The following is a 25045-nucleotide window of genomic DNA, read 5'->3' on the forward strand; positions in this document are numbered from 1 at the left end:
CATGTATGCCTGCATGCCAGAGGAGGGCGCCACCATCTCATTACAGATGGTTGTGAGCCACCTGTGGTTGCTGGGAATTGAACTCAGGACCTCTGGAAGAGCAGCCAGTGCTCTTAACCACTGAGCCATCTCTCCAGCGCCCCCAGAAACATATTTAAAATATGGACACTGGGCTGGGGATATACCTCAATGGTAGAGCAACTGCCTAGCATGTCCAAAACCTCAGGTTTGGTCTACCACACCACAAAAACTTAATCAATTAAATTCTGATACTGTCAGCTCATCTTCCAGAAAAGTATACCAATTTACAACTCCTTCAACAAAGTATGGCTAACACAGGCTGTATCGTTTCAGTAATCTTCATTACTATGATATATGAAAAGTTAATAATAAGGCAGAGAATTTCTAAAAGAACTCAAGGCAAAACAGTGTGGTGTTATTTAGTTTGTGTTTTAACAAATAAAGCTTGCTTGAAGATCAGAGTGCAGAGCTAAGCCACGAGAGGCCAGGGAGTGGTGGCACACACCTTTAATCTCAGGACTCGGGAGGCAGAGGCAGAGGGATCTCTGTAGTTCAAGACCACCCTGGGCAACAAGAAATTGATCTAGTCTAAAAGAGCAACAGAGTTCACACAAAGGTGATTCCAGCACTTGGGATTACATGCCTTTAGTCCTAGCACTAGGGAGGTGGAGACAGGAGTGATATGGCTGGGTGAAGCGAGAAATATAAGGCGGGAGGAGACAGGACCTTAATGCAGTCTGAGATAGCAGTCTGAAGCAGTCAGTCAGAAGATGCAGTCTGAGGACAAGATCACCCTTTTGGTCTGAGAAATTGGTAGAGTGTTGCGGGAGGTCCTTCCGCCCCTCCAACCAATAGCTGCTGTGATACCAGCCCATTGGGGCGTGGTCTCTCTCCCTTTAAAAAAGCGGCTATTTCCTCTGCTCGCTCTCTTCACTTCCTGCTCCGCCGGAGACTAGACTCCCTTCCTGGTTGTGCAGATGGCTGTTGTCTGGGACGGTGATCTGTAAGTTTTCCCCTTTAAATAAATAACACCCTATTAATCATAACTCCAAACTGGTGTGGCCTTGTTCGTGACTTACGCCTTCATCTGGTAAAAGATATCCCCTAGCAGCTGACTGCTTCTTTGACTCTTCAGCTTTCACCCTCTAATATCGGACTCTGGGTTTTATTTAAGACAAATTAGAATCCATGCTACAGCTTACTACCCTAGATCAAGGAAGAGTGGTGTCAGATTAGCCTTTCCAATGAACAGGCCTGTCATTTTACTTTCCTGTTCCACGGCCACTCATGACGCCCCCTTGAAGAACTCTTTCAACAGTATTAAAGCAAAAGCTCTGGAAGCACACTGCCCGGGTAGGATCTTAGCCCTCCCTCGAACTCCCACTCCAGGGTCTCTGTGTAGCCCTGGCTGGCAGACCAGGCTAATCTCAAATTCAAAGATCTGCCTGCCTCTGCCTCCAGCCAGACTCTCAACTTTTTATTTTTCTTTTGTTCCTTCCTTCCTTCCTTCCTTCCTTCCTTCCTTCCTTCCTTCCTTCCTTCCTTCCTTCCTTCCTTCCTTCATTTCAAGACAGGTTTCTCTGTAGCTTTGGAACCTGTCCTGGAACTCACACTTTGTAGACCAGGCTGGCCTAGAACTCTCAGAGACCCACCTGTCTCTGCCTCCCAAATGCTGGGATTAAAGGCGTGCGCCACTACCGCCCAGCCAGACTCAAGATTTTTAAAGTGATTAGCTGTGCAACCCTGGGCAAACCACTTAGTCTCTGCTCCTGCTTTTCATCCTCAAATGTACACAATAATTGGACCCATCTCATAGGGCTGTTATTGACATTAAATAAGCTCACACATTTTCAACAAGCACCTGGCCAGCTTCCTTCAACAGGAGGAGTCCTGTAAGTCCTTTTACCTTTTTAAGTCCATATTCCACCTATCTCCACATTCTAACCAAGCCAAATGATTAACTCTCAACTAAAATGCTTTGTGATATTCTACTTTATTTTCTTTTTTATATAATCTTGAGGGAGCTTCTGCCGTATTTCTTGTAGAAATTATACTCAATTTTTAAGGCTTCATTCAAATGCTTCCCCAACAGAAAAACTCCCAGAACTTGTATTCCCTGGGCAAAAGACACATTTTGAATGATCCAAATAGAGTGTTTTCGTTATATTATTTTTCCTAGATCACAGATTCACGAATGATTTGGTGTCTTTGTTTAATGGACAAAGAAAAAGATCTAGAAGTAAAGTGCCTTGAATAAGATTATCTTTTTAAAAAATGTTTCCTTAAAATTTTTTAAAATGTATTTTTATGTGCATTGGTGTGAAGGTATCAGATCCTCTGGAACTGGATGGAGTTAAGGACAGTTGTGAGCTACCATGTGGGTGCTGGGAATTGAACCTAGGTCCTCTGGAAGAACAGCCAGTGCTTTTAACCACTGAGCCATCTCTCTAGCCCTATTTTTTTTTATTTATTATGTATACAGTGTTCTGTCAGCATTTTTACTTGCATACCAGAAAGGGCATCAGATTTCATTATAGATGGTATGACTATTTGCGTATGAGCTGACAAGTGGTTGCTGGGGATTGAACCCGGGACCTCGGAAGAGTGGTCAGTATACTCTTAACCCTGAGCCATCTCTCCAGTCCCAATAAGGTTATCTTGTAGTCAGTTAAATGCTAGACTAGATGCCACATACTCTAGCCTAGTCCAGGGCACTTTTCATTACACCCATGACTTAAACTTTCTTGATCACACTCAAGTTTGAAAAGAGTTAAAGTTCTTCAGATTGAAGAAAAATAACTTCCATGAAAAAAAATTGAGGTGGGTGGTGGTGGCACAAGCTTTGAATCCCTGCATTTGGGAGGCAGAGGCAGTCAGGTCTCTGTGAGTTCAAGGCCAGCCTGGTCTACACAGTGAGTTCAGCACACAGAGATCCTGTCTTGAAACAAAACAAAACAAAAACGGACTTTCTTCAAAAATGCATTGCCTTGTATATTAGGAAAAACAACAATAAAAAAAAATCAAAAACAGGTACAAATACATAGTAAGATTTCAAAAGCCAGGTATGGTGGCATACACCTTTAATCCCAACAGAGAGGAGGGAGGAGGATCTTTGTGAATTCAAGGCAAGCCTAATGTGTGGTGAGTTACAGGTCTGGTAGGGCTGTTCAAGAAGTCTCAGAAATAAACAAAAGCAATCTAGTGTTAACTTGGGCTGAACTAAGTTTATAAAGACAATCTGCTAAAACCCTTGGTGAACTGTATATATTGTTTCTCAGCAGCACAGACCTCCTGCTCAGAGAACACTTCTGACACATCTATCCACCGACATGTCCTCCCAGTTACTCTCTAAGGATTGACTGATCAAAGGGCTAGAGAGATGGCTCCGTAACTGAGAGGATCTTCCAGAGGACATGACTTCTAATTCCAGCACTCATAATGGCAGACTATAATTGTCTGTAACCCCAGTCAGAGGATCCAACCTTCTCTCCTGATCTTGGCAGACACTGGGCACACACGGTACACATACACACACGCAGGCAAAACATTTCCACACACATAAAATACTGACCAAAGTGAAAACTGGTGGTAGGGTTTGTAGGTCGGCCTGCAGAGCGCTGCTGGGCATGCAGAGAGAGGGGGTAGATACCCAGCACCACCTAAACTGGATTTGGTGGTATGACTGTAATCTCAGGCGGGTTATAAATTCAAAGTCATCCTCAGCTACACAGCAAATCCTAGGCCAGCCTGGGCTACAGAGATCCTGCCTTAAAAACAAGTAACAAAAAAAAAGTGGAAACTGCTGAATGTGTGGCAATTTAGTGAGCTCCTGTCTGAAAGAGAAGAGGGTGGGCAGAGGGCATCATCGCCATCACCTGGCTCGGTACCATAAAAAATATAAAAAGTCATTTTTGTACTGATACTGAAAAATGGTCATTTCTACTTTATAATATTATTAAACTTTTGTAGGGTACAAAGGTCATCTAATCTAAACGTCACATCTAAATGAAATTAAATAATCAGAGTAGGAACCATTCCAAGAGTATATGTATATAGCACAACAAAAACTAGCATGAACCAGGAACTTAAACGGTGGAAACAAAGCCAGGTACCATACACACAGTTTAGGAGATTTTTTTATTATTATTATTACTTTGAAGAGTCTCAAGGCGTACAGTCAATAATCAGGCACACAGAGAGTGCCTTTCCCACATGTGCTGCGATCTAGTTTCTTGCCATAACAGCCTGTAAGAGAGAGGCAAAGACTCCACAGACTGACCGCCTTAGGGAATCACTTGGCCCATATTACCTACCCGACCACTCTCTTAAGAGAAAACCTTAGTTAGGACGATAAAAACTGAAAGTATCCTATCAGTTAACCATACCTTTTTTTCCTCGAGGAGGAAAGCTGATTTAAAACAAACAACATTTGCAGGGCCTGATGGCAAAAACCTTAAACCCAGAAGCAGCCGGCCCCTTTTTGATTTCAAGGTCAGCCTGATCTACGCGTGGAGTTCTAGGATAATAAGTACTATATATTGAGGCCCTGTCTGAAGAAACATAATAACCTTCAACAAATAATCCATAACCGCCCGTCAGCCTTCATGATGCCAGACATTCAGGCTAATTTCCAAACGCTGTGCGTTACCATATTGTGTGAGGCTGTACTTACTATTCACCGGACATAACTGCTAGAGAATACACATACTTTAAAAGTCATATTTACAAATGTAAACAAAAATTTTAACCTTGTTCCCTTAGAAAATGATTTTCAATGGCAGAAGTCGGAGAAGCCGGGATAAGTCACCTGCGACTCATTCTTCGCTCCGAGCGCACTTTTCAAGGTACAATAAACAACCTTCCCTCGATTGTCTTTCCTTCCTTTTCCGAACTTAAACACACGCTCCGACTAAGCTGACACCGTCTCTCCCATCCCTAGCCACTAAGCGGTGACCTAACATATCGCAGCGGGCTGGAGAGAGTCCCCGATCGCTTCGAGGTTTACCCCGAGTCGAGGCCCGCCGCGAGGCGAAAGAAGAGCAGCGGGTTTCGGTTTGCTGCGTCCTCCGGAGAAACACCAGCTCTCGCTTATCTCCCCTCTAAACCTGGGAGGGGCGAGGTGGGGGAGAGACCGTCGCCTCGGGCCTCCGCCGGCTTTTTCGCCAGCCCCGTTCGCACCTCGGAGGCCTCAGCGCCCCGGGCTCTTCCTGCGGCGCCTGGTGCGGCCAACCTTCATTTCCCCAGGGCAGGGCTCAGCTCAGGTCAGCGCGAGCAGCCCAGTCAGGCCCGGACCCGGCCAGCCGAGCCCGCCGCTCTACGGCGGCCCCTGGGCCCCCGCCAGCGGGGATGGGCGTGGGCCCGGACGGCCACCGCCCCGTCGACAAGGGCTGGGGAGCAGAGTGAGCCCCACCCGCGGCGCCGGCTCCGGACTTACCTGCAGGGGACAGTGGGGCTCCTGGACAGCGGCCGCGGGCCCGAGGGCCGGCGCCGCGGCGGCCGGAGCCCGTCCCCGGGACCCCCGGGGTCGCTCGGGGTTCGGGATGGGGCAGGGCGGGGACGCACGCCGGGGGGACTGCGGCCGGCCAGCGCGGCCCGACGCGGGGTCGCGAGGACCTGGCTCTCCCCTCAGCACCAGGCCGTCGCTGCCGCCGCCATTTTGCCTTCCACTCCGTGTCGCCGCCGCCGCCGTCCGCCGCGGGTTTCCCGGATGTGGGCATTTCCCGGCGTCGCTTGCGCGGGGGCCGAGGACTGGGGGCTTCAGGCCGCCCGCTGGGGCCGGGAGCGAGCTCTGGGCTGGTGGCCTCTCGCACGGCTGCCCCGAGCCCGGGTGAGCATAGCCTGCGGGCTCCAGTCGTCCGGAGAGTGGAGTCGGTACCACCGCATTCTGGCTCCGCACCGAGACTACGAGTGTGGGTCTCACCGAGAAAGGGCGGTGAGCAGCGCTCCGAGACCCACGGACGTTTGGAGGCAAGACGTGTAGGGCTTGAAGTAAACCTGAGTCTTCGGGACCTTGGAGAGTACGTGGTTTTGCAATCAGCCGGATGCAGTATTCTTGAAACTAGACCTATGGATTAGTAGAATTCGGTCATTGTAGCCATAAATGCAGTAACGGGGCCTGTGTTAGAAGTTGTTTCTTATTAAATTGATTCTGCTGTCCGGGATGCATCATTGACTTTGGTCTTAGAATATACTCTTTTTTGCGGGAATATGGTCCAGGTAGGGACTCTCAAGGCAACTGGAACTCGCAATTCTCCACCTTTCCAAGCACTGAGATTCTGTCAACACTGATCCGTCTACTCACCCCTATAAATATGAACACCTTCCCCAGTTTTGCCGCTAAGAAATACATGAAATTAGTATATTTTTAGATCATCTGTGCATTAAGCTTAAAAAAAAATCAAACCATGCTACACAGGTGCCCTACTGAACTATATCCTCAGAACATTCCATAGTTTTCATTTTGAAACTGGGCCGCACTAAGCTATTGGGCTAGCTTTGAACTCATTTTGTAGCCCAGACAAGCCTTTAAACTTGTGACCCTTCTTCTGCTTCAGCCTCCGGAGTAGCTGATAGCAGGACCTTCTCCACAAAGCTCAGCTCTGCTTTTTTTTTTTTTTCCTGAGATTAATTACTGGGTACTGTCTCTAAAAGTTTAACTGTGAAAACCTCAGATTGTGAAGAAATCAGATTTGGAGGCCAGGGAAATGTTTAGTGTGGTTGCTGCCATTGCTTTATATCTGTTGTCATGGTAAAATCCTTAGTGTGCCTTCAGCCTACTCTGTGGTTAAATGCTTCCTGCATATTGATGTCCCATCTTGTGCTTTGGTAAGTAGTTAAAATTTTAAGAGGCATGTAAATTCAGTGAACCATGTCTGCTGATTTGAACCAACTATTTAAAAAAAAAATAGCCGCGGAGCTGGAGCTGCTGCTTGAGAAGGAAGCTAAGTCACTGCTTCAAGCCAAGGTGGAGGGGTCATGAAAGATCCTTGGGAAAGCAAGGGAAGAGGAGTGGATGCCTCACCAAAGGCTGCAGAACCCAAGCCACAGACCTCCACCTGGGAGTTGGAGAGCACTAGTATTACCGACTTTGCAATGAGTATATGAAATTATTTTGTAAGTATTTTCAACCTTTAATAATCAGAATAATTCCTTTGGAGCACTTTCTATATTAGCACATTTTTAGATATTAGGAAACTATTATAAAACTTAAGTTATAATTCTAGAAAATATATTGTTCACAAGTGTTGATATGTAAAAATTTATTTTTGGAAATAAATTTGGCTTATGTAAGCAAGAACTGATATGCTGGAAAATCTTGGTATGTGATGTAGCTAGTTTTCAAGGGGAAGGGTCAACAGTTGACATCCTTTGAAATAGCTGAACCCCACACAGCCATGCGCATAGCAACCCTCCTTATGCCTGTTTCTGTTGGCTAGATAGTTTAATTCAAATAATTCTGTTTGGATTCTACATTTTTTTTTTTTGTAGAATTGTTAAGTTAGATGAAGGCCTGTGTTGAACAGGCCTGGACCACTCTGATGTCTACACTCCGAAGATCTCTTGTATTGATCAGATTCTAAGAGTGTTGGGGGAAGAGTCAGCCAACAAGCCAAAACTGGGCACTGAAGTTAACAACAGTTTTCTGTTTCCTTGCAAATACCATATTTCTTTATGATTGGATTTTGCACACGGTGGAATTGATAATTTTGGGTTTTTTCACGTTCATGAAAATAGTTGTCTGGTAACATAAATGGCTTCTGCATCAGTCCCACAAACAAGACAGGGACCTAAAACATCCAGACTGTTTACAGACAGAGTTCTGCTGGGAAGCAAGCTTGTGATTTCAATGCGGTCTTTGGCAGGATCTGTGCTGAGCCAGGAACTTATTAGAGACTGGTGAACAGTGGCCTGGTTACTTATGCTATGAGACAGGAAAGTGCTGCTTCTTCCTCCTGTGAGAAGAAAAGAGGAGGGAAAAAAATGTTAAGACACGTCCAAAGCAACTTGTAATATAAAAACGTTTATTGGGACTCAGGGTTTCACAGGGGTAGAGTCCACGGCTATTATGGAGGGGAAGTGTGGCAGCAGGCAGACAGAAATAGCCCTGAAGCAGTAGCTGAGTTTACATCCTGATCCACAGAAAGACAAGCAGGAATGGCCTTTGCTTTCGAAATCTCTGAGCACCCCCTAGTGACACACCCTGTCCAACCCGGCCACAGCTCCATCCTTCCCAAACTATTCTACCAACTGAGGATCAATCATTCAAATATATGAGACTATGGGGGGCTCATTCTCATTCAGCCCATAAAGACTAACTTCATAACACTAAACATAAATCTTCTGTTGATATTTCAAAAAGATAATAATTCTAATATATTTAACTGTTAAATCAGGCTTATGTGGGAAGTGAATAAGCACAAGATGATAAAAAAATTCTATTATGTCACCTTTTTTTAAAATATTTATTTATTTATTTATTTATTTATTATGTATACAATATTCTGTCTGTGTGTATGTCTGCAGGCCAGAAGAGGGCACCAGACCTCATTACAGATGGTTGTGAGCCACCATGTGGTTGCCAGGAATTGAACTCAGGACCCTTGGAAGAGCAGGCAATGCTCTTAACCACTGAGCCATCTCTCCAGCCCTTATGACACCTTTTTTAAAATTACTTCGTTTTTTGTTCTTTGAGATGGGGCTCTATGTAGTCCTGGCTACCCTGAACTACTTATGTAGATTAAGCTGGCCTCAAATGTTCAGAGATTTGCCTACTCTACCTCCTGAGTGCTGGAACTGAAGGAGTGTACACCACACCCATTTTCTATCATGTCATTCTAAATTTTTCATTACATGTGGGCAGGCATGTGGCCACAGCCAAAGGGGAAAGCAAAAGGAAAAACTCGTTCTATTTTTAATTATTCATGTACGTGCATATGGATCATGGAGATCAGAAGGCATCTTGTAGGAATCCATTCTCTCCACCACGGGGGTGCCAGGAATCAAACTCAGTTGTCAAACGTGGTGACAGTGCCTTTACCCACTAAGCCATCTCAGTAGCCTTATGTCATCTTTTTGACTAAAAATTTATTCAGTATTATTAGTAAATACTCAACATTTGAAGGGAAAATATAGATACCAAATTTGTAGTCAAAAGAAAACCCAAAAATTTAGTTGATCCCCATTTTTTCTGTTTATTGTTTTAATGAAAAGATCTCAGATAGGTAACATAAAGAAACAAAAATAAGGAAAAAAGAACCCAAAATGTACACAGAAACATAAGTTTCTCACTTGGGAGGCAGAGGATCTCTAAGTTCAATGACAGCCTGGTCTACAAAACGAGTTTCAAGACAGCCAGGGCTACATGGAGAGAACATGTCTTAAAAACCAAACAAAGAAACAAAAGAAATACAAGTTCCTAGTTCATATGAATGAGTTTATAGGGGCCCAAGAGATGGCTCAGCTGTTAAGAACATATACTGTTCTTGCAGAGGACCTGGTTCAGTTCCCAGCACCTAAGACTGATGGCTCACAACCACCTGTAACTCCAGCTTCTGGGATCTGACACCTTCTGGTCTCTGCTGCAACTACACTCATATATACATACAGGAATATAAACACACACAGCATACAATTAAAAATAAAATGAATAAGCTGGTGCATGCCTTTAATCCCAGCCTTTGGGAGGCAGAGACAGGCGGAGGATCTCTGTGAGTTCGAGGCCAGCCTGGTCTACAGAGCAAGTTCCAGGATAGGCTCCAAAGCTACAGAGAAACCCTGTCTCAAAAAACCAGGATAGATAGATTGATTGATTGATAGATAGATAGATAGACAGACAGACAGACAGACAGACGGACGGACAGATAAATTGAATCTTTCCTTTTGCTTTCCCCTTTGGTTATTTTATGTGTATGGGTGTTTTGCCTACATGTATGTTTGCACCATGTATGCCTGGTGCATGAACACCAGAAGGCATTGGATCCCCTGGAATTATAGATGATTGTGAGCTGCCATGATGATGGTGGGAATTGAAACAGGGTCCTCTGAACTCTTAACTGCTGAATCCTCTCTCTTTGTGGTTTTATTTTGTTTTGAGACAAGGTCTGCTTTTAGCCCCAGTTGGCCTTAAACTCGACTCTGTATCTTAGGGCGTTCTTAAACTGATCATCCTGCCTCCACCTCTCAGGTACTGGGAGTTTCCACTAAGGCCTGTTTTGCTCCTTTTCTTTATGCTCCTAGTCTGCTTACTCCCTACACAGTAATTTCATGTAGTTTTTGCAGTTACTTCCTGTTCTATTCTACTGTAGTCAGTGCTTTTAACCACCGAGAATGTGTGAGCTAGAGAGATAATGTCTGTGAGCACTACACACACTGGATCCCTGAAACTGGAATTACAGACATACACGCAAGCAAAACACTCATACACCTAAAATAAAAGTTAATCTTAGAAAAATAGGGAATGTGGGCAAGTTTGGTGGTGCACACCTTTAATCCCAGCACTCATGAGGCAGAGGCTGGCAGAGCTCAGTGAGTTTGAGATGACCCTGATCTACACAGCAAGATCCTGACTCAACTTGAGATTTAAAAGATCCTGAAACAGCACCCTGGAACTTTACCTTGGTGAAAGAGAGAAGACTTTTCGGATCCGTTTGTGGAGGCATCCCAGTGCCAGAGGGATCCATCTTCAGAACAAGTAAACAGATGATCTGGATTGGATGGGTGGAAGTGAACCTCCCACACTAAGAGACAGAGGCAATCAATGTTAATAGTCCAAGAAGGTTAAATGATGTAACAGTTACTGATTTTTCTGGCCTACTCCACAAGTAGTGGCTTTTTTTTCTATCTGCATATTATAGTCATTACAATCTGTCATTTCTTTACTTTTGAAGTCTTTGATTTTTAACTAAGGTTTATAGGTTCCCCAGCTCATCTGCACATTTTTATCCATCAGTGTGATCCCAGCAGCCGGGAGACAGAAGTTTGTCTGGAACCCCTAATCTCCCTGCCTCTGCCTCCCAGCTGCTGGAATTACACATGCTTGTCTGAACATTTTTTAAATAGGGTCAAGCTGCAGTACAGGTTTAATGTTTGCTTACTTGTATTTCTATTCAAGCAAAGGCATTCTATTCGAACAGAAGAGGGCAACAGATCCTCTAGGACTAGAATTACCATTAGAAGTTGTGAGCCAGCATGTTGGTGTTGGGAATAGAACATGGTTTCTGTGGAAGATCCATCTTTCCAGCTCCGTGGGTTTTTATAAATAATGAAATGATAAAGAGTGCCTTTCACAAAAAGCAATATCAAACAAAAAGATCAGGTGGAGCTTGGGATATAGGCCAGAGGCAGAGTACTGCAGGGGACTGAGAACCTATTTTATTAGAGAGGTGGCTCATGCCTGTAATGTCAGCACTTGGGAAGCTGAGGCAGGAGGACTTGGTAAGGTAGTGTCCAGTTTGGGCTACACAGTATGTTCCAGGATAATCTGGGTTACTTACCTCAAAACTACACAAAATTAATTGATTAATGAGCAAATTAGCAAATATTAAGTGATAATTTTATACAGAACAATCAGTAACCCAACAACATACAATATGACAGTTTGGCCCATTGATTTTATTTCTAAATAGTCACCTCCTCCAGCCCCCCGCCCAAAAAACAAAGAAACAAACAAAACAAAGAAACAAACAAAAAACGAAAAACCTAAGAAAATCAGCTCAGTGAGATGAGCATGCTGTAGCTGGATGATAGTGGTGCACTCCGTTAATCCCAGCACTTGGGAGGCAGAGGCAGGCGGATTTTTGTGAGTTTGAGGCCAGCCTGGTCTACACAGCAAGCTCTAGAACAATCAAGGCTACACAAAGAAACCCTGTCTCGAGCCACCCCCCACAAAAGCATGCAGTTCTGCATATGACGAAACATTAAGAGCTTAAACACAGAAAAGGATTATCTAGCTTATACTACATAGATATTAAAAGCTTTGATGTGAACCGATCCCTTTGTATCATATGCTTATGTGAGGAACTCATTCCACAGAAACATTCTGCATCTCCACAATACTCACTTTCAGCCTCATGAGCCTTTAGTAAAGATACAGGCATGGTGCCTTGTCTAACATCCCAAATACTCAACATCCCGTCCTGGCCCCCAGTAGCTACAACATGCTGCTGGTTGGGATGTCTGTCAACACAGTGGAGTGGCACTCGGTCACCAGTCCTTTTAAAGAAGATAGGACAATATCAAAGATGTGGGAAAGGACAATTTATCTTTGCATAACAGGAAACATATTTCATTTTAACAACCAAATAATAAAATTATGTGACTGGAGATACTAAATCTTAGTGGTGCAAAAATTTTTAACTAAATGACATATATTTACAAATAATAATTTTAGAATTAAAGACTACAATTACTCATTCATCTTGGAAACGCAGGAAGCAAAATAACACAATGGTAAGATGTGTAAGGAAGACTTCCATGAAAAAGTATGAATCAAGCTGGAGAGCTGGCTCAGCAATCGCACGGGTGGGTGCTAGTCCAGAGACCCGAGTTCAGCTCGCTGCACCCACATCAGCAGCGCATAGTCACCTGTAATCCCAGCTCCAGGAGCTCCTATAAACCTGTCCTGCAGGTACCTGCAATCATGTGCACATAGCCACACAGACATACAGTATAGTTCAAAATAAACTTAAAAATATGTATAAACTATACCAATTTTTCTTTATGCCTATGCTCTTAATTTATGTTTTTTGTTTGCTTTTTAAACCTGATACTACATTTCTAGTGTCTTGAGAAAGCAGCAAAGGTTACAGATCTAGAAAGGGTGATTTCTACTCTGAAAAAAATTATCTTGAATTGTATTTTTGTGCAATCGCACCTACAGTGTATTTTCTCACTACCAATACAATCATCTGATAAACAGCAACAAGTTTTCTGTTAAACAACATATACTTCAAAGACATAAAGGCTCTGCATCAGTACAACAAATAAATTTAGGATGATAGAATCAACTCCATCATGTTATCCTTACTTTATCAATTTAAGCATAGATCAATGTCTCTGAAACGCATTGAAATGCAAAGCTGGGGGACAGGAACAAAATAGCTCAGCAGTTAAGAGCACAGGCTACTTCCAGAGAACCTGGGTTCAATCCCAGCACCTACAGGGCAGCACACAACTGCCTGTGACTCCAGTCCCAGCCTCTGGGGTACCACATGCATGAGGTGCACTCATACACCAGCAGGTAAAACACTCATACACATAAAAATAAATTAAAAAAAAAACACCACAAAGTTGACTGCAATAACCAAACATAACTTTGTACCGCACTGCTGAAATGGCACTTCAAAACTTACAGTGATAATATCTGACAGGGCTCACTTCCTTGTTGTCTGAAATCCCATATTTTTAACTGTCCAATGGAGTTTACTGTAACAATCTCAGGAGTTCGGAGGAAGGTTACAGCATGGAGTGTACTGCTGTCCGCGTTATCTGCAAGTTTAGAAATAGTAGTATGTGTGACAGGCTCCCTTTAGGGCACATTCCTCCTACTGGCTGAAATACTGTAATTCCTGATGATTCAGCATACTTTTTTAATGGAGAACTATATAGTAAAATACAATACGTGTCTAGATGCTCTCTTCCTCTCTGGTAGAGAGCATCACTCAACAGGGCAGTTTTCTAAATGCAGGGCTCATTTACCATCTGTTTTTTCTATTTCCTCTTAAGATTGCTATATTGAATTCTTTCTTTTTTGATCCTTATTTTATTTATTTTTTGGGTTTTCAAGACAGGGTTTCACTATGTAGCCTGGCTATCCTGGAACTCACTCTGTAGACCACGCTGGCCTTGAACTCACAGAGATCAGTCTGCCTCTGCCTCCTGGGTGCTTGGATTAAAAGCGTGAGCCACCACTGCTTGGCTTTTTATAATAGTTTTTTCTTGGATTTCCTCAAGTTTTAGACTTGAGGCACACGATACAAACTTCCAAACTTAACTTGTGCCACTTCTGTACAGTGCCAGCAAGCATAGCCCTTAACAAGTGTTATAACCTAGAAATTAAAGAACACAAGAAACTGATGCCTGGGTGCAGTCCTTGGAGGTCTAGGGTGGGGGACCAAGATTCTTGTCAGGCAAGTCTGAGTGAAGCACAGTTAGGAAGCATCTCACTAGCACTGTGTCTAAACACCACTAGAGTCCATCACTCCATGTTCAAGAGCAACTGGTTTGCCACCTAGAGATACCTAACTTCTGTTGCTGTGCATTCAATCCTGTGCAATCTGATCCGAACTTACTTTCTAGCTTCACCTTTCATCTCTCCAATAACAAATATCTAATGTCAGCTCACAACAGACTCTGTTTACCCCGACTCCACGCTATTCCCACTTTTCTCACATATCATATTTTAGCATTATTTATGATACAGAATCAAGAATATATTAACTGCCACTTGCTGCATAATTATGTGATAATTCCTTCTACTAAAACACCACCACCCAGTATATTTCTCTCTTTTTATCAATTATTTACACTGGCCTTATCCACACACTATCTTACAAAGGGACCCTGCCATGTGTATTTTCACACTCTTCACTTAAAATCATACTTACTTAGTTCAATTACTATGTGATAAAAGAAATACGACTTCTCTCACCTATAGTTCTTACAGCCTCCTTGTGGTCAACTCTGAAGAGATTGATTCGCCCATCTTCTCCAACAGAAACGATTTCTGGGTTGTCACACACAATCCCTGTACACGGTGCACTGCTGTAGGAAGGACTGCCGGGACCTGTATGGTGGTGAGCTGCGGGCCACTGCTGACTGACTGACAGAGTCTAGGCATCAGAAATGAGCATACATTAAACATACATACATTTAGAACCAGAGCAAAGTTCTAAACAACGAGCCATTTCCCTCAGGAATTTTTGTTTAAAACACAACTTCCAAGTTTTGGGATTATAAAACAAGTTTTGTGTCTCTTAATAATAGTATAATAGTCTCATGTCCTTGCCCTTGTAGAAGAAAGAGCAATTTTCCTTCTTTCTTTGTGGGTTTTTTTGTTTTGTTTTTGGTTTATTTACTTATTTATTTTGCTGTGTGTGTGTGCACACTGGTATTTTGTCATGAGCATCGGGTCCCCTGGAATTAGAATTACAGACAGTTGTGAGCTGCCATGTGGGTTCTGGGAATTGAACCCGGGTCCTCTGGAAGAGCAACCAGTGCTCTTAACTGCTGAGCCATTTCTCCAGTCCCTTCCTTTTCTCTTTGTTTTGTTTTTATGGATAGAAACCAGGTCTTCAGAGGTCCCACTACCTAACGACTTCTCTCTTGAGGCTGGGGAGACAGCTCAACCCTCATCAACCCCTAAAAACTAGACAGTAGCCTCTCTGATTTGACTTCTCTTTGAGCTAAGGTTCGCTGTGTTGTCCAGGCTAGTCTTGAGTTACTGTGATCAAACAATTCTTTTCTCTCAGCCTCTGGAAATGTGGGAGCTCCAGTGTGGCCATGACTGACTCTCCTCAGGTTTAAACTGTACAACACCGTGAACTCAACACAGAATCTTCCGTAAGCCTCCTCAGAAATGTCTAAAACACAAGTTTACTTTCCCAGCGAAAGTTCTTTACCTGGTTATTTGGATGGTGAAGGAACACTGTTACACCTCCTGTTGATGAAGCAGCTACAATTCTTTCCTGGTCAAAAAACTAAACAGAAAGTTTCTGCATATTACTATAGATTTGGAAATATTAATGAGAAAAAAATCCATTACTTCAACTTGACTAATAGCAAATCCTGTTAAGAATTTAAAGAAGCAAGCAGCCTATAAACACTAAGAAGAAATATGTTAACAACTGAAAGTAAAAATTTCTATATAAATTACGAGTATTTTCATGCGGGATAAATAGCGAATTTAAAATTTTACTCCACATTTTTCATTTTGGGCTGCAGTAATAAAAGTCTAGAAATGTGTCATTCCTAAGTGTGGCAGCGTTTAACTGAGTAAAATCCATGGCATCTGAAGTCATATAGATTTTTTTTTTGATGAGGAAGGGGGCTCTCTGTTGCCCAAACTCCCCCTGGGCTTCTGTTGCTTCAGCTTCCTAAGCAGCTGGAACCACCAGCATCTACCACCAGTGCAGCTCTGAAAATGCATTACTGGTCCTGAGACCTTTTTAAATACCTTCTAAAATCACATAAGTTCTCTGAGTTTTGATAAACCTTTAAAATGGAAACACTAATTTCTGCTATGTAGTTAAAAGGAACCACGGATCCAACCTCCACATTCTAAGGGGAAAAAAAAGAACCACGGAAAAACAATCCTCAATATTTTCTATAACTGTTCAAGAGATACCACTCTCATCTATGGGATTAGCTGAGTAGTGAGGAGTACTTGAGGGCTGGGATACATACACTCAAAGGTAGAGTGCTCTTCCCCAGTACATGTGGGGTCCTGAGATCACTATCACAACATACGATAAAACCCGACTCACAGATATGAAATGCAAATTAACATATCTGTATAAAACTCACCAAACAGGGCAAATATTACTGGTACTTCCTTTGAGATAAGGTCTCACTACATAGCCCAGGCTGGCCTTGTGATCCCTCCTGCTCTGCCTCCCCTGGGCTGGAATTAGAGACTTAAACCCCCATGTCGGGCTTGGGCAATTAATTTCAAAACTGAGTGACCTGAATTCACTTTCCTAGCCCCACCCTGTCACCAAGTGCCTAAACAATCATGTGGCAAATTACAATTCAGAGATCAGTGTCCTGTAAACCAGGGGTGAGAGTAGCCAAACTATAAGGTGCCACATTACCTCTAAATGTATTCTCAATCTTCCAAAGTTAGCTTTGGGTGACAACTCAGATTTACCTGTAAATCCATGACATCACCATGATGTCTGATATCGCACAGTAATTGATGGTCTCCTTCAAAGCCTCCGTCAGAATCCAAATTTCCAAAATCTCCAATAGACCACAGTGAAACGCAATTTTCCTGCAAAGCAGAAAGTTTTATATCTTGGGGTGACGAAAACGTCAACTCTAGGAAGGCAAAATTCAGATTGCCTTTTGGGCGACCTTGCTTCAAAAGCACCTCCGACAAACGATACAGTAAGAGCTTAAAAAGACCAGAGATGTGGCCCGGTTCGGACGATAGGACTACACACTTGGTGAAGGTTTAAAACCAGATCCGAGGCTCAGCTACACAACCAGGCAGCTTGAACTCAAGGCAGCCTGGCAAGCCAGAAGGTGCTTTCGCGCGCCCGCGCGGGGGGCGTGGAGCACAGCAGCCGGGACCCGCCCGAGCCCAGGTACCTCATTGTCCCAAGAGCCCGTAGCGAAGGTCTCTGCGGTCTGCAGGCTTCCGGAAGGCACCGGCCGCCAGCGGGTTTTGCTGATTTTCTGAGACACAAACTTAGCATAAATTTCCTCCATGCCGAAATCTACAAAAAGGTTCTGCAGAAAAGCACACTGCGCGCCCCTCAGGCCTGCCCCTTCCTGCACGGTTCTGATTGGATGAGACCTCACGGGGGAGACGGTGGCCGCAGACAACCAATTCTCGACAGCGGGAGGACACGCCAGCCTCTGAACTGAAGGAGTCCCTGATGCTCACTCCAGGAGGCATCTCTGAAGACCGGGCCCCTAGAACCTTCACAATAACACACACTCCTAAGGTGAAGTTAGCCCAGGAACACTGACAATATATTATTTGTGCAATAACAGTGTAATGCCAGATGAATTTTTTAAAAAATGTTTTTCTTTTTTTGTTCTTTATAAAAACTTTGTTATAAAATTGTTGCAAGTTGAGTTAGAGACCAGCCTGGTCTACTACAAGAGCTAGTTCCAGGACAGGCTCCAAAACCACAGAGAAACCCTGTCTCGGAAAAAATAAAAATAAAAATAAAATAAAATAAAATTGTTGCAAGTTAAAAAAAAAAAACACAAGCAGGTCAGAGTGGTGCACTCCTTTAATTCCAGCACTTAGGGAGGCAGAGGCAGGCTGATCTCTGTGACTTTCAAGGCCAGCCTGGACTACAGAATGAGTTCCTGGACAGCCAGAGTTACACAGAGAAACCCTGTCTTGAAAAAACAAACAAATAAAAAAAAAACCAACCCAAACAAACAAAAATCAACACACACCTAAATTAACCTGACCCAAAGACTATACAATCCAATGAACTTTTTTTTGTTTTTAAAAATATTTATTTATTTATTATGTATACAATATTCTGTCTGTGTGTATGCCAGACCTCCCTACAGATGGTTGTGAGCCACCATGCGGTTGCTGGGAATCGAACTCAGGACCTTTAGAAGAGCAGGCAATGCTCTTAACCACTGAGCCATCTCTCCAGCCCTCCAATGAACTTTTATACATTTAGCAAAGCTGCTTAGAAGTTGTGGAACTTCATATTTATCTAATATATATTTATTTTATTACCAAATATATTTTTATTCCACAACCAACCCCCCTCAAAATATCCATGACAGATTTAGAGATAGGAAAATAATTACATTTATTATTCTTTTTGATAAATTCTTTAAAAATTTAACTTTTAAAAGAGATTTTTAAACTTTAGGTGTGTATGTTTTGTTTCCGTATATGTTTGTGTCTACTGAACATGTTCACACCTGGTGGTAAGGCCAGAAGAAGGGGTGAGAGTCCATGGAACTGGAGTTACAGAAGGTTGTGAACTGCCATGTGGGTGCTGGAAAATGAACTCGGATCCTCACGAAAAACAACGCAGGCTTTTAACTGATCTCTCTCACTTTCCAGTCCTTGAAAATAGCTTTATTTTTACTTTAAGTTATTCCTAAGTATGTGTCTGCATATTGGTAGGAGGAAGGGGGTGGCTTGTTGGTTTCCAGCTTCCCCGGCTAGCTTAGACCTGAAATAATCACACAAAAACTATATTAATTAAATCACTAGCTTCTTATTGCCTAACTCATATCAATTCACTCCATTTCTATTAATCTGTATATCACCACGTGGCTGTGGCTTACGGGGTAAAGTTCTCAGCATCTATTTCTGGCCATTCAATGGCTACTCTCTTACTCTGCCTTCCTCCTCCCATGCTATAGACCAAGCCAGTTTCTTTATTCATTAACCAATAAAAACAACACATAGACAGAAGGACCTCCCACACCACATATCTGTGCATATGGGGGCAGGTGCCTGGAGTGGCTCTGGGTATCCTGGTGCTGGAGTTATAGGCAGGTGTGAGTCATCACTATGTGGGAACCAAGGAGTCAACTTCAGCCCTCTGAAGGAACAGCAAATACTTTTAACTGCTGAGTCATCTCTCTAGCCTTGTCAGAGAAAAATCTAAGACTAAAAAAAATTGCAGGAGGAAATACCTTGTACCAGCTGCAAGCAATTTGTCGAACTTCATTGCACATAGAAAATGTTTTTAAAACTTCAGGGCTGGAGAGATTACTCAACCACTAGCAGCATTTGCTGTTCTTCCAGAGGGCCTGGGTTCAGTTCCCAGCACCTACATTGATGTAGTGGTTGTGACATCCACTGGTACACATGTGGTACACATACCTACATAATTGGTGTGGGAGGTCCTTCTGTATATGTGCTGCTCTTATTGGTTAATAAATAAAGAATCTGTTTTGGTCAGTGGCTTAGCAGAGTAGAGCTAGGTGGGAAAACGAAACTGAATGCTGGGAGAAAGAAGGCAAAGTCAGTGAGACACTATGGAGCTTCCAGAGGAGAAAGATGCAATCTGCCAGCTGGAACCTTGCCAGTAGGTCATGAACCCTGTGGCAAAATATAAAATAATGGAAATGGGTTAATTCTAGATGTAAGAGCTAGCTAGCAATACCTTAAGCTATTGGCCAAAGAGTATTGCTATTAATACAGATTTCCGTGTAATTATTTTGAGTCTGGGCAGCCGTGAACAAACAAGCAGGCTCCTACACATGATGAGTTCCAGAACAGCCAGAGTTATATAGTGAGACCCTTTAAACAAACAAACAACACAAACCACTCATACATATAAAATAAACCTTCAAAAATGCTTAACCTCCTAAGTGAGGGCTAAGTGTGTAGCTCAGGATTAGAATCCCAGTCAGGACTGCAGCAACAGGAAAAATAATCCTTAAATTATCCTGAAAGTATGTTCACTAAGGTAGCAACTTAGTATCTTCAACTTCCTCTACTTCTGATCCAAGGTTAACATACACTGGAAGAGCCTGGGACTAGAATCTGGAACTCTAGTTTCATAGTGCACTGCATGTATGTATGTGCACAAGTGTGCCTGATGCTCAGGAGGTCAGAAGAGAGTGTAGGATCCCCCTGGAACTGGAATTACAAAAGGTTTTTTCAGTCACCGTGCGGGTGCTAGGAATTGAACCCAGGTCCTCTGGAAGGACAACCAGTGCTCGTAACTGCTGGCCCCTCTCTCCAGGCCCTCTGGTTTTAGTTTTGTTTTTCTTGCTCTGTATGCCTAGTCAGTTTCACTTATAGATGTAATTAATAATGTGCTTGTTGAGAACTGTCTCACCAGGCTATGAACCCTCTATGTTGCCTCCGTGCTGTTGGTAACACCTGTAATACACTCCACTGTTCACTACTTCTCATAACCCTGCCCACCCTCAAAGATCAATGACTTTGTCTACCTTTTCCAGATCCCTTCAGCCCATGTTGTTCTAACGAGGCCCAGCACTATTATCTAGAAAGTCCAGACCATTAAATGGCCTCTGTTGTCTGTTGTTGATGGTTCCAGGGAGGGAACCTGAGATCTTTCATTTGGAAGGTAAGGCCTCTTCCATATTCCCAGCCCACTGGTGTTCTTCTAATCATAGATTTCATGACTAGTATGTAAATCCTACAAAATTCAAGAGGAAGTGATGGGGGAGAGTCTTCTGTTTTGTGTTGATTTCACAACACAAACTGCTTGGCCCTCTGATAGGGTAGAATTTAGATAGGCGGAGTAAACAGAACAGAATGCTGGGAGAAAGAAGCCGAGTCAGGCAGTCGCCATGATTCTCCCACTCCAGACAGATGCAGGTTAAGATTTTCCCTGGTAAGCCAGCTCATGGTGCTACACAGAATATTAGAAATGGGTTAGATCAATATGTAAGAGCTAGCCAATAAGAGGTTAAAACTAATGGGCCAGGCAGTGTTTAAAGAATATAGTTTCTGTGTAATTATTTCGGGTAAAGCTAGCCATGCAGGCAGCTGGGTGCCAGGAACGTAGCCCACTGCCCTTATTACAACAAGGAAGGACATATTGGTATTGTTTTTGTTGTTGTTTTGAGACAGGGTTTCTCCATATATCTTAGGAGCCTGTCCTAAAATTCGCTCTGTAGACCAGGCTGGCCTCACACTCACCAAGATTTGCCTGCTTCTGCCTTCCAAATGCTGGGATTAAAGGCATGTGCCACCACTGACCATTTATTGGTACTTCTATTCTCCTTTATACATTCAAAACTAAATTGGCAGTTTCTTTAAATGGGGCAATGATATGAGAATTATGAAGACTGTTACCCACCCTGGACATTTCTGCCCCCATACAACATGCCAGTCACTGAAATGGGTTTTGCATGAGACAGTGACCAATCCCTCACAAATGAGAAAATCAAGTCTCTGAACAGTCTCACCTGAGGTTGGGTGTTACAGACTGAGGTGTGGGAAAAGGTGACTGGATTAAACTCAGCTATAATCATCATGATCCATGCAAGAAAGGGCATCAAGTGAAAGTACTTAACGGCAAGAGTGTCTAGCCTGAACGTTTGCCGGGCAGGAAACAAACTAAAACTCACTGCTTTATTCTTGTAGAAGCTGGTTGTCCTGGAACTCACAGTGTAGACCACGCTGGCCTCGGACTCACGGAGATCTGCCTACCTCTGCCTCCCAAGTGCTGGGATTAAAGGCTTCCGTCACCATTACCAGGCATTGCTTTCTTCTTAATGTTGAAGAACACGGACATTAATAGTTAAAGGATCCATGAAAACAGATAATGGACATTTCGGATGGGAAGCAGGTTGTGTTTCATGTGACGAAGTTTGGTAAGCGCTGTAATTTGGAAATTGCTCCTGACGCCATAGCACAGCACTGGTGTCTTATAGCTTCGTTTCCTTCCTAAAAAGTTTACTGGAGTTGATGTCTGCGTCTCAGTTTTAGCTAGCACACTCTGGAAGCAGCAGACAGTGTTTCCTGTCAACTTCTCAGAACCTAGCAGAGATGGAAAGAATAAAGCTACTGCTCAGTCTAAGGTGTAACTTGTGAGGCTTGTCGGTTGAAACTCACACTTGGGTAGGAAGAATAACACTTTCACCATAGGATATTGTGGTGTTTAGTAACCATTCATAGCTCTCAGCTAGTTTTGTTCTTAACTAGAAAAGCATCTCTAACCCCAAGCCCTTGTATCTTTCCACCTTGATTTTGCGCTTTCAGAGCTGAAAACAAACCAGAGCCCTAAAGTCGGCTTAGTCAGCACCGTCCTTCTGACAGAAGCTGGTGGACTTAGCGCTGGAGAAGGTGTTTGCTCTCGGGCTCTGATAAATTGATTATTCTGGCCCCATCACCAGAAGCCTTGACTCTACCAGCCTAAATGTTAGTGCACCGGGTTGGGTGAGGCAGGACGGAGGTAGCTCACTATCTAGCAATCTGGACAGTCATAGGAGCAGACCCGCTGCTCGCAACAACTGACGGAGCGGCGACTGCGGAGCCCGGGCTGACGGAGCGGCAACTGCGGAGCCCAAACCGGCACCACACGTAGGACCCGTCATCCCGCCACGGCGCTGGGTCAGCCGGGACGCAGCCAGGAACGAGTCCCACCGCGCAGGACGCCACCCCGCCGTCGCGAGCCTCAGCCAGGGGAACCCAGCAGCGTTGACTAGCCGGACCACGCCACGGTCACCGGGCCGCCACCCACCCGCTCCCCCCTCTCCAGGCCTCCCCCGCCTCCGGCCCCGCCCGGCCGCACCCCGGGCTGCGCGGCGTCACAGAGCGCATGCGTGCCGCGGGGGATGCCGGGAGCGCGCAGTGGCGGCAGCAGCAGCGACGGCAGTAACAGCGACCGCGCGAGCGGGGACACCAACGGGGCGGTGACCGTGTGGGAGGTGGTCTCACTCTTGGGGAAATTGCTGGGGACCGTCGCCGCGCTGAAGGTGGTTCTGTACCTGCTCCGGGTGTGCTTCGCGATGGCCTGGAAATCCGGCGGCGCCAGCCACTCGGAGCTAATCCACAACCTCCGCAGTAAGTGCCACCCCCGCCCGGCGTGGGCCACGGGGAAGGGCCGGGCCTGGACGCTCCCCCCCCCCCCCCACTGACCGTCCGGAACGTTCGGTCTGCACACCTGCGCCGGCTGGAGGGCGTTTGTGCGCGGTTGCACCGAGAGTCCTGGACGGCGTGCGTTTGCGGTCTCCTCCCCCGGGACCTGTCACTAGGCACTGTGGACGGGGAGGGGAGAGAAGCCACAAGGGGGGCTGCGGCGGGTGGGACGGGACGGCCGCCTCCTCTTCGCGGGCTGCGGGGACAGGGTGCGGCACAGGTGGCGGGGCTGTTGCTGGAGTCCGCGGTCCGTCCAACCGGCGAGGGGCGTGACTTCGGGATGGGGAAGTGCGAGCTTGTACTCCTGGTGACTGGGCTGGCACCGAGGGGACACCACCCTCAGCCCGAGGGTTCTCTCGCTGTCCTCCTCGGTAGATTTCCCCGAGCGAGTTTCTTCTGCTTCCCCCGCCCTCAGTTTTTTCCCTTGGAGGGAGATGCGGCTGTCTGATACCAGCCAGGGGAGGGAGAGGACGTTATGGGTATTGGGGTTACGGGTGGGTGCTGGAAGCACATTCTCAGGCCGCTGTCCAGAGTGCAGGCTCTTTGCGGGGAGCCAAGGGATGGTCTGTTAGGGCATACTGTTCCTGAGACTTTGTTTGGAACCTTTGTGAGGTCCTGAATCCAGTAGACCACGGTGTATATAAAATGTTGGTACTTTTTCTCAGGATCGTCCATTGGTTTTTAAAAGCGTGTATGAAACGTTTTTTTAAAAAAGCTAGCATTCTCTGTAGTCATGTAGCCCTTCCTTTGTTGATAGTTTTAGGGTACAGTGAATGCTGTGTCACTTACCTTTTTAAATTGAAATAGAGTGTTGTTCAGATACCAAGGCGAACTACAAGTTCATAATCTCACTCTAGTCAGAATTCACAGTTCCTTTTGCCCACCAGTTTTGAAAAAAAAAAAAAAACAATTATCATAGTCTTCCAGGTCATGTTCTTAATTTTCTTATGCTTTTTTTTTAAAGAAAAACTTTTCATGTGTTTGTCTTATTTTTCACCTCCATTCGTGATCTCCTCGAGGGCTAGAACCATAAAAAAAAAATAGAATTTTCTCAGAGTCAATACTCATTCTTTTCCCCAGGAATGCCAATTCATTGTCCAGTATATGCCAAGATCTTTGTAGGGAGCAAAAAGATGAATGAGAGAAATAAGTAGGACAGTCTGGTACTTAATATATACATCATTGCAGTTCAGAAATAATAACTAAATAAATAGTAGATATTTAGTGCTTTGTGTTGTTTAACCACAAAGTTAACCCTGGGACTTTAGACATGCTAGACAAGTGCTCTCCCTTGAGTTCCTGTCAGCTACAAAATGAAGGGCTTTTAATTGAAGTCTTAGGAATAAAATCAAGTTGATACTGAAGTAAAGGGATCTGCGAATTGGAAGCGGGGGTTACAGTTTTAATCCCTCCCCCCCAAATGTACTCATGCTTTGCTTAGTTTTAATGTTGTAATTCATTGAAAGTATTTACTTTTTCTTTTGTATTTGAAGACAGAAGTACTGTTTGATTTTTATAGTTGATGCATCATTTGTACACTTTGAGTTTGTGATGATACATTTCTTGTCATTCGTTGGCTTATGTTGTGGTAACTGTTCTTTGGTAAGTTTCAACAGTTTCTCCAAAGCTTGAGCTTACCCTCCAGTCCTGGATCATCTGCAGAGCTTGTTCAGCTACGAGGAGTGGAGATTTTATAGCTAACAAAATTTTTTTTTTAAATTTTTTTTTTGAGACAGGTTTTATCCCTGT

The 25045-nt window shown here is 44.2% G+C and overlaps 2 protein-coding genes across 3 annotated transcripts in view; one reads left to right on the plus strand and one right to left on the minus strand.

The window, feature by feature from the left end:
* Positions 1-7265: 7265 nt before the first annotated feature.
* On the minus strand, positions 7266-17506 carry Nup43 (nucleoporin 43). The gene is made up of 8 exons (XM_050161596.1): positions 17329-17506; positions 16886-17008; positions 15639-15716; positions 14669-14849; positions 13371-13506; positions 12080-12231; positions 10635-10757; positions 7266-7973 (listed from the first exon to the last, which is right to left on the minus strand). Exons 1-8 carry the CDS (start codon positions 17446-17448, stop codon positions 7744-7746), a joined length of 1143 nt encoding a protein of 380 aa, XP_050017553.1. The 5' UTR covers positions 17449-17506; the 3' UTR covers positions 7266-7743.
* Positions 17507-22966: 5460 nt separating this feature from the next.
* Pcmt1 (protein-L-isoaspartate (D-aspartate) O-methyltransferase) overlaps positions 22967-25045 on the plus strand; it is a 32597-nt gene continuing 30518 nt past the window's right edge. For both annotated transcript variants that reach the window (XM_050161626.1, XM_050161625.1), the window contains exon 1: positions 22967-23221. In XM_050161626.1, coding sequence (XP_050017583.1) covers positions 22993-23221 — 229 coding nt within the window. In that variant the 5' untranslated portion in view covers positions 22967-22992. The remainder of the gene's footprint in view (positions 23222-25045) is intronic.

The sequence above is a fragment of the Alexandromys fortis genome, unplaced genomic scaffold (assembly GCF_014885135.2).
Source record: "Alexandromys fortis isolate MF-2015 unplaced genomic scaffold, M_Fortis_MF-2015_v1.1 scaffold_134, whole genome shotgun sequence".
Classification (NCBI taxonomy): Eukaryota; Metazoa; Chordata; class Mammalia; order Rodentia; family Cricetidae; genus Alexandromys; species Alexandromys fortis.